The sequence below is a fragment of the Dunckerocampus dactyliophorus genome, chromosome 4, assembly GCF_027744805.1.
Source record: "Dunckerocampus dactyliophorus isolate RoL2022-P2 chromosome 4, RoL_Ddac_1.1, whole genome shotgun sequence".
Taxonomy (NCBI): Eukaryota; Metazoa; Chordata; class Actinopteri; order Syngnathiformes; family Syngnathidae; genus Dunckerocampus; species Dunckerocampus dactyliophorus.
Genome location: NC_072822.1, coordinates 33,794,998 through 33,810,057, shown reverse-complemented (window position 1 = coordinate 33,810,057; position 15,060 = coordinate 33,794,998). Strand labels below are relative to the sequence as shown.

General features: G+C 36.9%; 1 protein-coding gene across 6 annotated transcripts; it reads left to right on the top strand.

The window, feature by feature from the left end:
- Positions 1-4,498: 4,498 nt before the first annotated feature.
- On the top strand, positions 4,499-14,896 carry selenoe (selenoprotein e). Of its 6 annotated transcripts, none has more exons than XM_054774212.1 (9): positions 4,499-4,822; positions 6,047-6,191; positions 6,262-6,312; positions 8,279-8,476; positions 8,562-8,633; positions 11,633-11,785; positions 11,844-11,920; positions 13,119-13,197; positions 14,583-14,894. In XM_054774212.1, exons 2-9 carry the CDS (start codon positions 6,120-6,122, stop codon positions 14,724-14,726), a joined length of 846 nt encoding a protein of 281 aa, XP_054630187.1. In that variant the 5' UTR covers positions 4,499-4,822; positions 6,047-6,119; the 3' UTR covers positions 14,727-14,894. The 6 variants fall into 6 exon arrangements, with proteins under 6 accessions (XP_054630187.1, XP_054630186.1, XP_054630185.1 ...); XM_054774211.1 differs by having other exon boundaries at positions 6,042-6,191; XM_054774210.1 differs by having other exon boundaries at positions 6,042-6,312; positions 8,279-8,329; positions 8,420-8,476.
- The last annotated feature ends 164 nt before the right edge of the window (positions 14,897-15,060 follow it).

The window sequence follows — 15,060 nt, the reverse complement described above, 5'->3', positions numbered from 1 at the left end:
TTGTGGAGTTTGCATGTTCTTGCCGTGCATGCGTGGGTTTTCTCCGGGTACTCCGGTTTCCTCCCATATTCCAAAAATATGCATGTTGGGTTAATTAGTGACTCTAAATTGTCCATAGGTATGAATGTGAGTGTGAATGGTTGTCTATACAGTCATGATCAAAATTTTAGGACCAGTTGAAAAATTGCTAGAATTTACATTTTGCACATTTGGATCTTAATGAGGTTTTAAAACAAGAAGGGGGAGTGAGACAAAGAACATTTTGAACTTGTAATTTAAACCAAAAAAATAAACACAGAAATATGTTGTTAATCTGCTGATCAAAAGTTTAAGACGAAAATAAAAAAGACTCTCCAAACCAAAACAAAAAATGTTCTCAGTAGGACTCAGTAATGAGTAGCTCTACCGTTCTTGTTCATCACTTCAAAAATTGCTAAGACCACAGGCTATAAAAGCCAAAATCTGCTCAAAATGTTCATTTTCTGTCATCATTCCCACTGTCATGCCCTCCTGATGGTAAAGCCAAGAAGCTTTCTCTTTTTCAACGTGGTGGGATTGTGGAGCTGCATAAGCGAGGTCTCTCGCAGGGTGCCATGGCTGCTGAGGTTGGGTGCAGTAAATCAGTCATTCGACATTTGTTGAAAGATCCTGAGCATTATGGAACAAAAAAGTCAAGTGGTAGACCCCCAAAAAATCACCTGCGCTGAGCCAGAGGATCCGATTGGCTGTCCATCAAGACACAGGGCGGTCTTCCTCCCACATTAAGGCCTTACTGGTGCCTACTGCAGCGCAATAACCATCAGACGCCATCTGCAGAAAAAGGCTTTAAAAAACTAATTCAAAGACTTTGTCTCCTTCAACGCCACAAAAGTGCTCGTTTAGACTTTGCCAGGGAGCATCAAACATGGGACATTGAAAGGTGGAAAAAGGTTTTATTCTGATCCGGGGTGCTTTTTCATTCAGTGGAACACTGGAGCTTCAGGTGGTGCGGGGTCGTCAAACGGTGGCCGCTTACGTGCAGATGTTGCAGCGGGCATCCCTCATGACTGAGGGCCCTCGTCTGTGTGGTACCAGCTGGGTTCTTCAACAGGACAACGCTGCAGTTCACAATGCTGGCTTGACCAAGGACTTCTTCAGGGAGAATAACATCACTCTTTTGGACCATCCTGCATGTTCTCCTCATTTAAATCCCATAGAGAACATTTGGGGATGGATGGCAAGGGAAGTTTATAAAAATGGCCATCAGTTCCAGACAGTTGATGCCCTTGGTGAAGCCATCTTCTCCACTTGGAGCAATGTTCCCACTAGCCTCCTGGAAACACTCGCATCAAGCATGCCCAAAGCCATCTTTGAAGTGATCAACAAGAACGGTGGAGCTCCTCATTACTGAGTCCTACTGAGAACATGTTTTTTCTGGTTTGGAAAGTTTTGTTATTTTTTGAGCGATGGTTTTAAACTTTTGATCAGCTGATAAACAGCCTATTTTGTATTTCAGAATGCATTTCTTTCTTGTGTTTTGCTGAATGAAAAGCAGGCTTGCGGGCGCCTCGTGTGGTCATTGGGCCATGTTGGTGACCCCTAGGCTATATGATATGAAAGGGGAACCATAAAATCACCATCATTTAGACAAAAACATATTTGATAGACGGTCGCTATAGGGGGCGAATGTGATCTGGAAGTATTGGCATGTGCCGTGTGCTTTATGATACAGTGTTCCCTCGTTCATGTTGGGGTTAGGTTCCAGAAAATACCCGTGTTACGTGAAATCCGTGTAGTAGTTGTTTTTTTTTTCGTTTTTATACACGTTTTTCATTCATTATATATTTTTTTGTTTACAGGATATAAACATTTTCCTATAAAAAGAAAAATATGACGGCTTTTAGAAATAACAAATGTAATTTTAATGATCCATCTCCGAGGTCGTACACATGCGAAATTATTAATAGTGACTCACGCAAATTTTATAGTTCCTCTGACCGTGCGTCTTCGGCTTCGTCCTGGCGCGGCTATGCGGTAGCGTCTTTTTCCTCTGAAGCCCTTGGTGCGGGTGTCTTTTTCCGAGTGAAGAACATAATTATGGGGAGTTGTTGGCGCTCTTTTTTCTTCTGGGCCAGAATATTCTTATAAACAGACAGGCCCCCTTCCATTATATTTGGGAACTGTAATGAACGAAACAACAGAGGGTCCCGTTCTTGTGCAGCTCGCTGGAGTTAATTGGCCATTCTCACCATGGCTGCCCAGTGATCAAGTGTTAGTCCATCCTCCTCGTCTTTATCAACACTCCTGTCCTCTTTTTTCTCATCCTGACTTGGTGACTTCGTGAGTCAGCGGGTGTGAGTGGGCATCAATTAGGGCATTCATGTCATCGGGAGTCATATCATTAAAGCATTCAAGTCATATCGTCGACATTGTGAGTTTTGTCAGGGAGAAACAAACCACAGCGCTGAAGTATTACCCTCGCGGTGGAACAATTACGTAAATTAGGCAGTTCCTACAGTCCTTTAGCCAATCGGGACGCAGAACACAATGCGTGTTCTCCCTTAGCAAACGGTTTGCTAGCGATCAGACAACAGGAAACACGGCAATTCGACAAAGGACATTGAGTGACAATAGTCTACAGCCAATCAGGACACAGAAGACAAAGGGTGGGTTCTCCCTTAGCCAATAGGGATGCAGAAGACAAAGAGCATTCATACGCTGCAAAAAAAAGCATTAAATTGCACAAAAAAATCCCCACAAAACAGCAAGTCTGCCAAAGATGTATGTTTTGCAGAAAGGTCTTTAAAGTAAAAAGTGATCCATATTTAAACAAGAACAATATTCAACATTTCAGCTTATCTGAAAAACCCCATTGTGCGTTTTGCTCTATTTATACAATTTTTGCTGTTTTTTGTTTTTTTTAAATTTTGTTTCGTTAGATGGCCCCCGGGACACACTTTGGGCACCCTTACTTTTGTGGGTTCGTCGGCCGGGCTTGTGGCGTCGGTTCTATGAGCTCTATGAACTACAACTCTTTTTGGCTTGTCTGTTGGCTCAGTGTCGTGGGCGAGCGATGGCGGGTGAGGAGGGAGGGGCCGGTCAACGCTTTACAACAGTCAACCCTATAATGAGCTGCGCCGCCGCAGCTGGAAGATCTTTTATGGAGGTGGCAGATTTTGAGCCACATTAACATGCAATAACTACTGTGGTGTGCTCGGGCACATCCCTGCGCTCAGTCTCTCGCTTTCTCTCAACTTTTGCGGTGAGCTGGTTTTGGGGACTGAACTCCTGGTTGGAGCTTGCGGGTTGTGTGCCTGGAGGGCGGCGAGGTGCACGGGCGTGTTCAATGGTCAAAATGCGTGCCTGTTGGTCACTCTAGGAGGGGAGGGCACTGATGTAATAATACATTCTTTGTCTAATATTCGATTGACTGGTGGCTCCCGTTAACGAGCTATTAACTTTGACAGCTCGAGTTTACTTTTTTTTAATCACAATGCTATTTTCATTTTTTTATTCTTCATTTTTTTATTTTAGTTTTATTGACCATACTTAATTTTTTTTTTTTTTTACCACAGGCTTACTTTTATTTTTAATGCGTTTTTTAATGTTTATTCACCATGCTTTTTAAAATATTCTATAAAAATTTTAAATTTGAGTCACAATGCTGTTTTTTCTTTTGAATGCGTATTTTCTTTATTATGTTAATTATGTAAATCTATTATTTTTGTTTATTTTCCATAATATATCAATAGCATAGAAATATGCCAACAAATATGCTTACTTTATATCAACAGCATAGCATCAAACTACAATAACTTTGATGATAAATCCTTCTGCTCCATGTGTGGATAGGGATATGATAAATATTAGGGTTGAAGGTGTGTTGTGGACTACAGCGTTACCTCGTTTATCGCGGGGGATAGGTTCCCAAAATAGCTTGCAATAAGTGATATCCGTGAAGTAGTCAACTATATTTTTGTACCATTATTATATTTGCTTTAAGGCTGTAAAACCCCTCATCATACACTTTATAAACTTTTTCTCAGACAGGCATAACCATTTGTATCCTTGTTAAAACATAAGGGCCGCACGGTGCTCGGGTGGTTAGCATGTTAGCCAACGCAGTGACAGCCTGGAGATCGGGAAGACCTGGGTTCGAGTCTCCCTTGGGCATTTCTGTGCGGAGTTTGCATGTTCTCCCCGTGTGCACGTGGGTACTCCGGTTTCCTCCCACATTCCAAAAACATGCAGGTGAGGTATGAATGTGATTGTTTGTCTATATGTGACCAGTCCAGGGGCCATTCAGCATGTATGATCGCTAGCGGCAACAGGAAACAGGCAGTGCTGCACGAAGGAGCTGGATTGACAAGGGTCTACAGCCAATCAGAGCACACAACACAATGGCGGGTTCTCTCTTAGCCAATCAGGACTGTTTGAGACAAACTGGACACGTCTTCACCTCTCACATGAGTATACAACACCCTCTACTGGTAGCAGTGGTAAATACAGTAACATGCAACAGAGCACCGATAGATCGATCACTCTAATACGCCACAAGGACGCAGAACACAATGCGCGTTTATAGGCTGTTAAAAATTGCAAAATTATAAGCGCCAGATATCACTAATAGAGTTAGAGATGATGATAACGGTGCTACATGACACGTTTTATACCTTTATGACTTGTGACAGTGCTGCTAGTGACGCGTATCTTTCATATTGTTTAATGAGTCTAAGGACACGTACATGACATGTTTGGTCTGAATTAGCTGTAGTTGTTAGTTATAGGAGAAGTGGACACGGCACGAGTCATTTGAAGCATCAGAAGACCTCAGAGCCAACTGGTGAGTGATAACCCTTATTGATTGTAAAGTATATTGTTGGCTGGACATAATGCATATTGTTTATTAGTCATGAAGCTGCTCATCCGCGTCTGGTGTGATATCAATAAATAGTATTGTTTGACAGGTGGATACGTTTTAATGTGCTGCCTGTTACTTGATCATTGTAGAGGTCATATCAACAGCATCTTATATGTATCGCAGATATCACATATTACCTATATATCATGATTTATTGTTAGCCTGATGGGTTTTTTCATATTTGTTTTTATATATATATTTTTATAGTCCAGTCTTATTTTTATTTTCTAGTCTTGTTATTGTTAATCGCCAATGTTTGTTTTTATTTTTAATCCTCATTTTTTTATACTGTTATTTTTATTCTCCATTCTTTTATTTTTTCAAACATATTTTTCATCACAAAGCAAATTTTTAAAATGTTTAATTCTGTATGCTTATTTTTTTATTTTGTCCACACTTCCTCCTCAGTATGCTTGCAGGGGTATGCTGGAGCCTATCCCAGCTGACTGTGGGTACAGCCTGGAATAGTTGTTAGTTCATACTGTTTTTTTTATTGTCCATACTTAGACTTAATAAAAAAAAATCTTAATCAATTCTTAATTTTATTCAATTATTAATCACATGATTTTTTTTCATTTTTATTCCCCATGCTTATTTTTATCGTCTGTACTTTTTTAAAATAAATTTTAATCAGTGCCTTTCTTTTCATGCTTTTTGATTTTTTTTAATTCTCCATGCTTATCTTTTATTAAAAAATCTTAATCACATTGTTAAAATTTTTATTTTTAGGCTTTTTATTATTTTTAAACCTCAAGACTTTTTAAATACTCCACGCTTAATTTTGATTTTTTTTATCGCCATGCTTGTTTTTTGATATATTGAAATCCTATTGTAATAATGGTTGTTTTATTGCTATTCTCCATGCTTACTTGTAACAGCGGCGTTAGTCGGTATTCATTCCTCAGCCGGGCGGCGTCCACCACCCTTGTGTGACTGGAGTGAACCAATAACGACTTCCAATCAAGTGTTTTGGGCATCTTGAAAGGCGCTATATCAATCCAACTCATGAATAAATAGTAAATATTAAAATGGACAAGTTCAATTTGAACTATTTAGAAATGTACAAAAAGCTAATCCAACAAGCTCCTGTAAATAAATACGCAAATGATGATGATGATGAAGCATTGTTTGCCATCTTAAGTTCAGGCAGACGCCATCACAGAACTTCCAACATGCAGAGAAAGGTCAACATAACGGGCAAGAGGCCTCAGAAGGCTTTATGCTCCCGGTGGGCACCATCCTCTCGACCCTCATCATTGGCTTCATCTTCATCCTCATGGCATCGGCACAGGTCAAATACTTCATTTGCACAGATGGACAGGAAGTACTACATGCAGTATTACCCACATGTCCTCCTGCAGACTGTTCCAACACCTGTGGACAAACCAGAAGAAAACATCAATGAAACTCTGGTAAGAAGACACATGGACACTTATGACACGCATGACAACATACAAATAACACGCGTGACACTCTTGCATCCACGGTCCGTACGGTGCAGGCTGAAAAAGTGGGAAGACACCATTTCAGTCAATGCCTTTTCTTTATTGTCATGACTGTTTACATTGTAGATTCTCACTGAGGCATCACAACTATGAATGAACACGTGTGGAATGATGTACTTAACAAAAAAAGTGTGAAATAACTCGAAATGGGTTTTCTATTTTCGATTCCAAAGTAGCTGCAAACCCTTGGTGTTCTTTCAATGCCTTTGATGAGGTAGCCTTCACACTCCAGAGCATGCAAATCAATTACATTGTAAAAGAAATGACATGCTGGTTCAGCTCAAGCAGGGGTGTCCAAAGTGTGTCCCAGGGGCCATTTGTGGCCTGAGTCTGCTTTTTTTATTGGCCCTCGGCACGTTCTAAAAATACGATCAAACAATAACATTTCAAAAACCCAGCTAAAATGGAAAAAAGTAATTTTACAAGAATAAAGACAAGATATATATAAAAGACAGACAAAAATAGCATACAGTTGAAATATTACAGGAAAAAAATATATATATATATAAGAAACAAACCAAACAAAGAATTAAATAGAAATTTTAGGAAAAATAGGTTGGGCAAATGGTATGATGTTATGATAATAAAGTCAAAATATGATGAGAATATGTCATACAAATGTACAAGTAGAATGTTGAAATATATGTAAAAATAATAGACGGTGAAGGTGTTGGCCGACTGTCAGTTCAATCCATTTGGACATTTGGTGTCAACTGTCTGCCGTTTGACTGGCTGGAGCTCAGTGTAGGGTGTACCTCTTGCCCAAAGTCTGCTGGGATAGGCTCCAGCCTAGCTGTGGTCCCAGTTAGTGTCTCAAAGTGTCTGTCTTGAACTTGTATGGCTGACACTTTTCCGTGGGGACAACAACGACGTGGGAAAGATGATATGCTGATGTGGAGATTGGGATGTTGAATTGTGCAAATCATTTAAAAGCTCATGTGCCTCCGTAGAGTCCATGGCTTTGAACGCTCTTGCTGTTGTTCTTTATCAGCGGTGGGCAATTATTTTTCCCAAGGGGCCAAATGAGAATCAGTTATTGTGGAGGGCCGGGCCAAAGGTTTGTCCTGTACTCTGGCTATTCATTTTATTTCTACTTTGAAACCAGTGAATGGCATTGTTCACACACACTGGTAAGAGTAGGTGTTATTATTAGGTAATGACAAAGTGAGGTTGAATGAATTTATTCAGTGGAATTCTCCTAAACTACGGTAAATGTGAAACATGTGTAACTCTCAAATGCTCCTTTATTCTCCGGGCATATTAGCGCTGCAGAATCCACCGAGCACTCTTTGACAAACTCACCCTCTGAGAATAGATTACAGTTTTTAGCAATTTTGTGAGCTATTACATAGCTGGCCTTGGTTGCTGCATCCCGGGCTGTGTGTAGCTTGGTAAAATATCCTTGTTGTTTTGCTAGCTCTGCTAGCAAATCTTACGACAAAAATGGATAAGAAGTAGTGGACTTATTACTCATAAACATGTCCTTCTGCAGACTTTGACAACACGTGTGGGCAATGTAGTCATCACAGTAGCCACAAACAACAATGACGTTCAGGTAATAACACTATACAGTATATTGACAAAAAGTACACACAAGTAAAATTACATATTGAGAAATACACAGTATTTCCCACAGCACAGAGTCTGATAGCACACGTGAACAATCTGGATGAAAAAGCAGTCATCATGGATGATGGGGGGGCAACGCACATACACCCTTTTATGTATTCGTACATCCTCCTGGACAGTCTGGTAGCACGCATGAACAAGCTAGAGAAGGATGCCACCGAAGATCAGCATAAGGTAGAAAACACATGGATATGATATTTGCATACGGGACCGGGAGTTTCATCCAGAACATGGCCTCCTGCAGATGCTGGAAAAACACATGAATGCTGCAGAAGCTGCAAATAAGGAAGTTAAGGTAAAACAAACAAAACACACACACATGGATACTTTACGTGCTGCATACATGGACAGGAAGTACTACTACCCAGATTGTGTACACTCACAGAATCTGGAAGCACGTATGCTTGACAAGTTGAAGGACACCACAGAAGCAAAACTTAAGGTGCAAACCACACATGCATGCTTTTATTTTGCACACATGCATGCTTTTATTTTGCACACATATTAACCCAGAACATGTATTGCAGAATCTGGAAGCACAAAGCATGCTGGACAAACTGGCCGAGCTGGGCAAGGACGCTGCAGAAACAAAGCCTAAGGTATCTGTGTAGGCTCTCAGTCGTACAGGAGTTGTCCATCGAGGAAAAGGCTTCTTGAGACGTCATCTGTGCTTCTGTGAAGAAGGTGTCGGACGTTTCGCTCCTCATCCGAAGAGCCAACTACAGGGAGCTACACTTCCCTTTTATCGGAGGTGCTAATGGCAGGAGAGGATTATACCACTGCTCTGCCCAGGCTTAGTGTAAGGAACCAATAGGAGGAGGGTGTTGGCACACCAATTCCGCCCACTCTTACTGTATTTAAGGCCTAGGCTACCAGCACTTGTTAGTTCGCTGACGAAGCTCTTCGGATGAGGAGCGAAACGTCAATTGTATTCATGTTTAGCCTCGGTGTACATTTACTGAGTGAAAACCTTTAAAAACCCTTAAAAATTATACTGTAGTTTAAAATAGTTGTTATAATTTTAAATGGATTTTTTTCATTTTTCATTGAAAATTGATTTTTTTTTTCATTTGGATTTATTAGTCAGTTTGTCATGTTTATTTTTTTTATTTAAAATGAATATTTTTGCCATTTTATTTTTTGTACTTATTTTTTTGAAGTTTTTAAAAATGTTACTACTACAAATAAACACTCTGGTGCATCCCACCCCCGGTGCTAAAAACGCCTTAGCCTTATTTTGCGTTTCTTTGGTGGTTGTTGACGGATGGACGCAGAAAAAAAAAAAAGTGATAAAAGAAGTGCTGTTTTTGCTTGGTCATATTTGTACCTTAATTAGCTTTGATATTCACAAATGATTTCATTTCTTCTAAATGCAAAGAAATGGTGCAGTCAAGGATTATGTTCTTTGAGGTTAAAAAAAAAGGTGAAGGATGAAGCAGCATGGACCATGTGCTGCTTTCTCACCTGGGAAAACAAGATAAGAACACACATGTCACCCGGGATGTCGTCAAACGTGGACTAAACCATCAAGGCAGCCTCTTCGGGATGCCTTTGAAATCATAAAGTAGGATTCAAACAGTCAATCAAACACACGTGTGACGAGTGCTAACAAAGATGTTGCGTGTTTTCCAAAAACAAAAGGCGTAAACAGTTTTAGCTTCAAGAAAATAGTCAAATCAATGTTTGAGAAAAGTCTAAAAAATCTTTATTTCAAGGAAAAAGTTGCATATTTAAAAAAAAAGGAAAAGGTGCATATTTTCAAGCAGTTGGTATATCTTCCAGGAAAAGTATGTTTTGGAAAAAAAAAATCTATATTTTAGACATAAAAGTGATACTACTCCAGAAAGAAGTGGCTTTTTTCAAAAACAAAACAAATTGTACTTGTAGTATATTTTTGAATCACAAATTATATATTTTAGTGGGAAAAAGACATAATTATTGGGAAAACAGTTTGATTAGTTTTTTTGAGAATGTATTTTTGTTTTTTGAGAACTTTTATATTTCTATTTGTTACAAGTGTATTTGTTTGTTTTTTGAGAATTCATTTTTATTTTTTACAAGTGTACTTTTTGAGAATGTATCTATTTTTATTTTTAATTGTCTTTTTAAGAGTTTTATATTTATTTTTTTTACAAGTATACTTGTTTGTTTTTTGAGAATTTATTCATTTTTATTTTTTACAAGTGTACTTATTTGTTTTTTTTTGACAATTTATCTATTTTTATGTTTTTAGAAGTGTACTTTTTTATTTTTTACAAATGTACTTGAATTCGTTTTTAGGAACTTTTATATTTATTTTTAATTGTCTTTTTGAGAGTTTTTATATATTTTATTTTTTACAAGTGTACTTATTTGTTTTTTGAGAATGTATCTTTTTATTTTTAATTGTCTTTTTAAGAGTTTTATATTTATTTTTTACAAGTATACTCGTTTGTTTTTTTGAGAATTTCTTAATTTTAATTTTTTACAAGTGTACTTATTTGTTTTTTGAGAATTTAAAAATAAAAAGTTAGGCTTTTTTGGGCGGCGGGGTTGTTTTTGAAAAAAGGTAAAAATCACAATATTTTAAGAAAATAGCTACAAAGTAATTGTAAAAAACAAAAAGAAATTATACATTTTAGTGGGAAAAATAGCATATTTTCCAAGATAAAAGTTTGTTCTTTTAGGGGAAAGTCTATATTTTAGACAGAAAATGTGTATTCTGTCAAGAAAAAAGTATCTGTATATAAAAATATATCTTTATATATCTTAAAGGGGAAAAAAAGTTTGTTTTTTACGGAAAAAAGTCACTTATTTTCAAGAACGTTATTTTCCAGGACAAAAGTCAGTTTTAAAAAAAAAAAAAAAAAGTTGCCTATTTGCCGAAAAAATTGTTTTTAAAAATTTGGTTTATTTACTGGGGGAAAAAAGTAGATTCTTTTGGGGGAAATTGATTTGAAAAAAGTGTATATTTTAGACACAAAAAAGTAAAAAAAAAAAAATAATTCTACTTTTATTTTTTATTTATTTTCAATAAAGAAATGATATATTTTAGGAAAAAAAGTTGTATATTTTTGGGCCAAAAAAGTTATTTTTTAATGAAAAAAGTTGCATATCTTCCAGAACAAGTTGGTTTATTTTGTGGGAAAAAATAGTTTATTCTTTTGGGGCAAATATTTGAATTTTAATTTTGAAAAAATTAAAAGTAAAAAAAAAAAGTAAAAAAATTTAAAGTAAAAAAAATAATAACAAATTCTACCTGTGTATTTTCAAAAAACAAATTATATATTTTAGGGAAAATACTTTATTTTTTAATGAAAAGAAAAGTTGCATGTTTTCCGGAAAACGTTGGTATATTTTCAGAGGGGAAAAAAGTTGTTATTTAAGGAAGAGGCTTTATGATTTGGGGAAAAAGGAAACACAACAACAAAATGGTACATCTCACATTTTAGAAAAAGTTGTGTGTATTTTTGGAAGGTTTGTATTGGTAGAAAACGTAGTAGTAAAGTCTGCTGGTGAACATTTTCTACAAGTCAACAGCAGAAAGCAAATCAAACACACCCCCTCCCCCACCCCTCGTCTTGATGAGTGGTATCGTCCTGTATGGGACTTTTTCCAGGTGGATCGCTTCGGTGTGGATCATTTGGGGTCCGGAGCGCTCGGAGACATGAGGGTCCTGGTGCTGCTCGCCCTGGTGGTCGCGGCGGCCTCAGCGGAAAACAACGAAACGACAGCGGACGAGAAAATGGTCATCGCGAGAGGAAAACTGCTGGTGAGTCCGTCGGCGTCTTATCCCCACGTTCGTATTCTTCATCACTTCCTGTTTGCAGGCCCCCAGCGTGGTCGGATGAGGCATCAAGAAAATGCCGGAGCTCCACGACTTCCTCATGGAACGCTGGGCTTTATAGTATCCTTTCAACAGCAATTTGGCCTCTCAAAATGCCTCAAAATAGATTTTTCTCCTCATCACGGCTTGTTGCTATGCAGATTTCACCAGCCTCGTTAGCTCATCATTGCTGCACGTATCGCCACATTTGCTCATTATGGCTGTATTTATTTGAAACATACAAAATTGATGGGTTTTTTAAAATTGTAAATGTGGATGTACACACTTTTCATTGTTCGGCAGGGAAATGAAAAACAAAACAACAAATAAGGAGAAAGTCAAAAGTTCTTAAATGTTGTTGCAACTTGTACCAACAAAAATACATTCTTTTTTTATTAAATTGTAAAAAAAACTAATATTTTAAGCGATTGAACAAAACTTACTGGAACAATACCAAGTAAAATATTTACAAATAAAAACGTATTAAAATCTAATTCAATTAAAAACATTTTTTTTTAAGAAAAACAAAACAAAACAGAAATTGGACTAAAAAAATGAATCAATTCACTACGTGTATTAAATGGAAAAGACATATCCACACCTAAAAAAGTACAAAATATGTAACAATGATAAAGCATAACAATAATAAAACTAAACAAATATGAATGAAATATTAATCCTAATTTATTTACCAATATCATTGTGGAAATTAGAAACAGGATACAAAATTCTTTAAAATAGTGAAATTCAAATTAAATCACAAAAAGTCAACCGGTGATTAAACAGAAAGGAATTAAAGTTACACACAATGACAATTCGCTCCTGCTCTGTATTAAATAGAAAAAAGACGTATATAACAAAATAATATCATGTTAACAAAACTTAGCTAAATCCAAAATTAACATTTCTATACAAAAAGTGTTTAGTTAATCAGCTGGAAAGATTTCAAAGAAATAAAAACCATCCAATAAAAAAAGAGCAACATAAAGTAGTCATTAAATAGAAATGACATGAAAAACAGGAATGAGCACGAGTGCTTCCGCTGCAGAAGGATTACGGTAAGACAAGTTAGTGTGTGCGCACGCATTCCTTATCCAATGAAATCCCACCGTCTGCTCAGCAAATACAAAAGGCACGCTACGCTACTCTGCCTGTCAAAAGTATGGAGACACTTTGTCATGTTGTTGAATAAGAAGGCGTCTCCAAACTTTTGACTGGTGGTGCAGAACCTTTTATTGACCTTGGATTGATTTCCTTGACCTCTCCGTTACCCGTTCAGCCACAACCTGGAGTACGATTCCTCAGAGGAGATCGATCCCAAGCTGATTTTTTATAACGACAAGGACGAAGTGGTCAAGGTGACTTTGGGTTTTTTTCTGGGACTTTAGGGACGGAAGTTGTTACGTCGTTAAGGAAACGCTTGAAAGCAACGGTTTGTCCGTTCTCCGAAGGATGGATGGCACATTATTCAACCACATTTTATTTTATTGTCTTGACATTTTGTAAAAACTTCAAATAAAAATACATAATGTTTGATTTAAATCTTTAAGACTTATAAAATTGTGAGTAAAATAATTCATAAGTCCAATAAATATATAAATGATTTAAGGGATTAGTGGTATCAATGTTAGGAGATTTCCTCATTTACATTGTCTGAAAAATGTAAGAAAAACGAGCAATAAATATTATTGTTTAATTTGAATTTGTCACCTTTTAAGACTTATTAAATTTTCATGTAAAAAGATAATGTATCCAATAAATAAATATAATAACATACATTTGCTAATAAAATCTATGAATTATGGAAGGGATTAGTAGTAATGTAATGCAAGCATTTGTCCATGCTCACCTGCATCAGTGGCACTTGAACAAAAGTACGTTATTTTTATTTTATTTTGTAAAAAAACAGAAAAAGAAACTAACAACACTAAAAAAGATGTGCTTTTTTATTTGAACTTTTACACATTTGAGATTACTTTTGAATCAAATAGAATTTATGAATACAATAAATAAATATAATAAAATATATTAAAGTTATTGATTTTAATTTAAAAATATGAATACAATAAATAATAAATATAATAAAATAGATTAAATATATGAATTATTTAAGGAATTAGGAGTAGTTCAATGCAAGTATTTGTCCATACTCACATGTATCACATTTCTTCATTTGTTTTTGAAAAGTATTTTATTTTATTTTTGGAACAAATGAATAATTAACAACCATAAAAAAACCTTTGAAACTTGTGAGCCTTACTCATATTTAATTAAAAACAAGTATGACTAAAATAAATAAACATAAAATCATAAAAATACAAAATAAACAATAAAATAAAATTGTATTCTATTTTATTCTATTTTATTTTATGTCATTTTATGTCATTTTATGTTATTTAATTGAATTGGCATTTTGTGCCAAATTGAAGAAAAACAAGCAATTTGCGGTGTTAAGACTCGTAGCATGTTCACATACTGTAATACCACAGGTCAAGTACATGAACGATGGAAGGCGTTATTATGAAAGCAAGAACCCCGATAGTGAAAGAGATCCTATGGTGGCTTCCTGAGGAAGCTTTGGTTCATTTATTCAATGAATCAAAATGTGAATTTAGGCGTTTTTATGTGTCAAATCCTAGCTTTCCTCAGACTTAATGCTTTAATCATCGTACAAAAAAGCATATTATTGAGAAAAAGGAGAAATAATGAATCATGGCGCCCTTGTTCCATGCGTGTGCGCCAGACGGTTCCCGTGAAGGACATGACGGCGGACGAGATGAGCCGCTTGCTGGACTCGCTGGGCTTTTACAAGCGGGCCCGGAAGGGGGACGAGGTCCCGGACGAGTTCCAGCGCTTCCCCCTGCAAGTGGCGCGGGATGAGCTTTGACAGCGGGACGAGCTTTGACGACTTGCAACTGCGTCCCGAGCTTTCAGCATCCGTGACGAATGAGACCTCAAGGCCCCAAACAAGAACCCGGTCCCGTTCTGAAGACTCGCTGGGCCGGACGCGCTTTGCGGCGATCGAAAGCTCAAAATAAACATTGGAAACAAAAACCAGAAATGTTCTTGTCTTTCTTCTTCAAACTATTGTTGTCTTTGTGCTGATTAGCATTAGCATTAGCATTACCCTTTGTGACTTTAATCCTCAATCCGCCTCCTGACGGCTAATCTGATTAGCAGCCTGCTGGTCATCGTCTTCTTCTTCTTTGTCATCTGCGTCT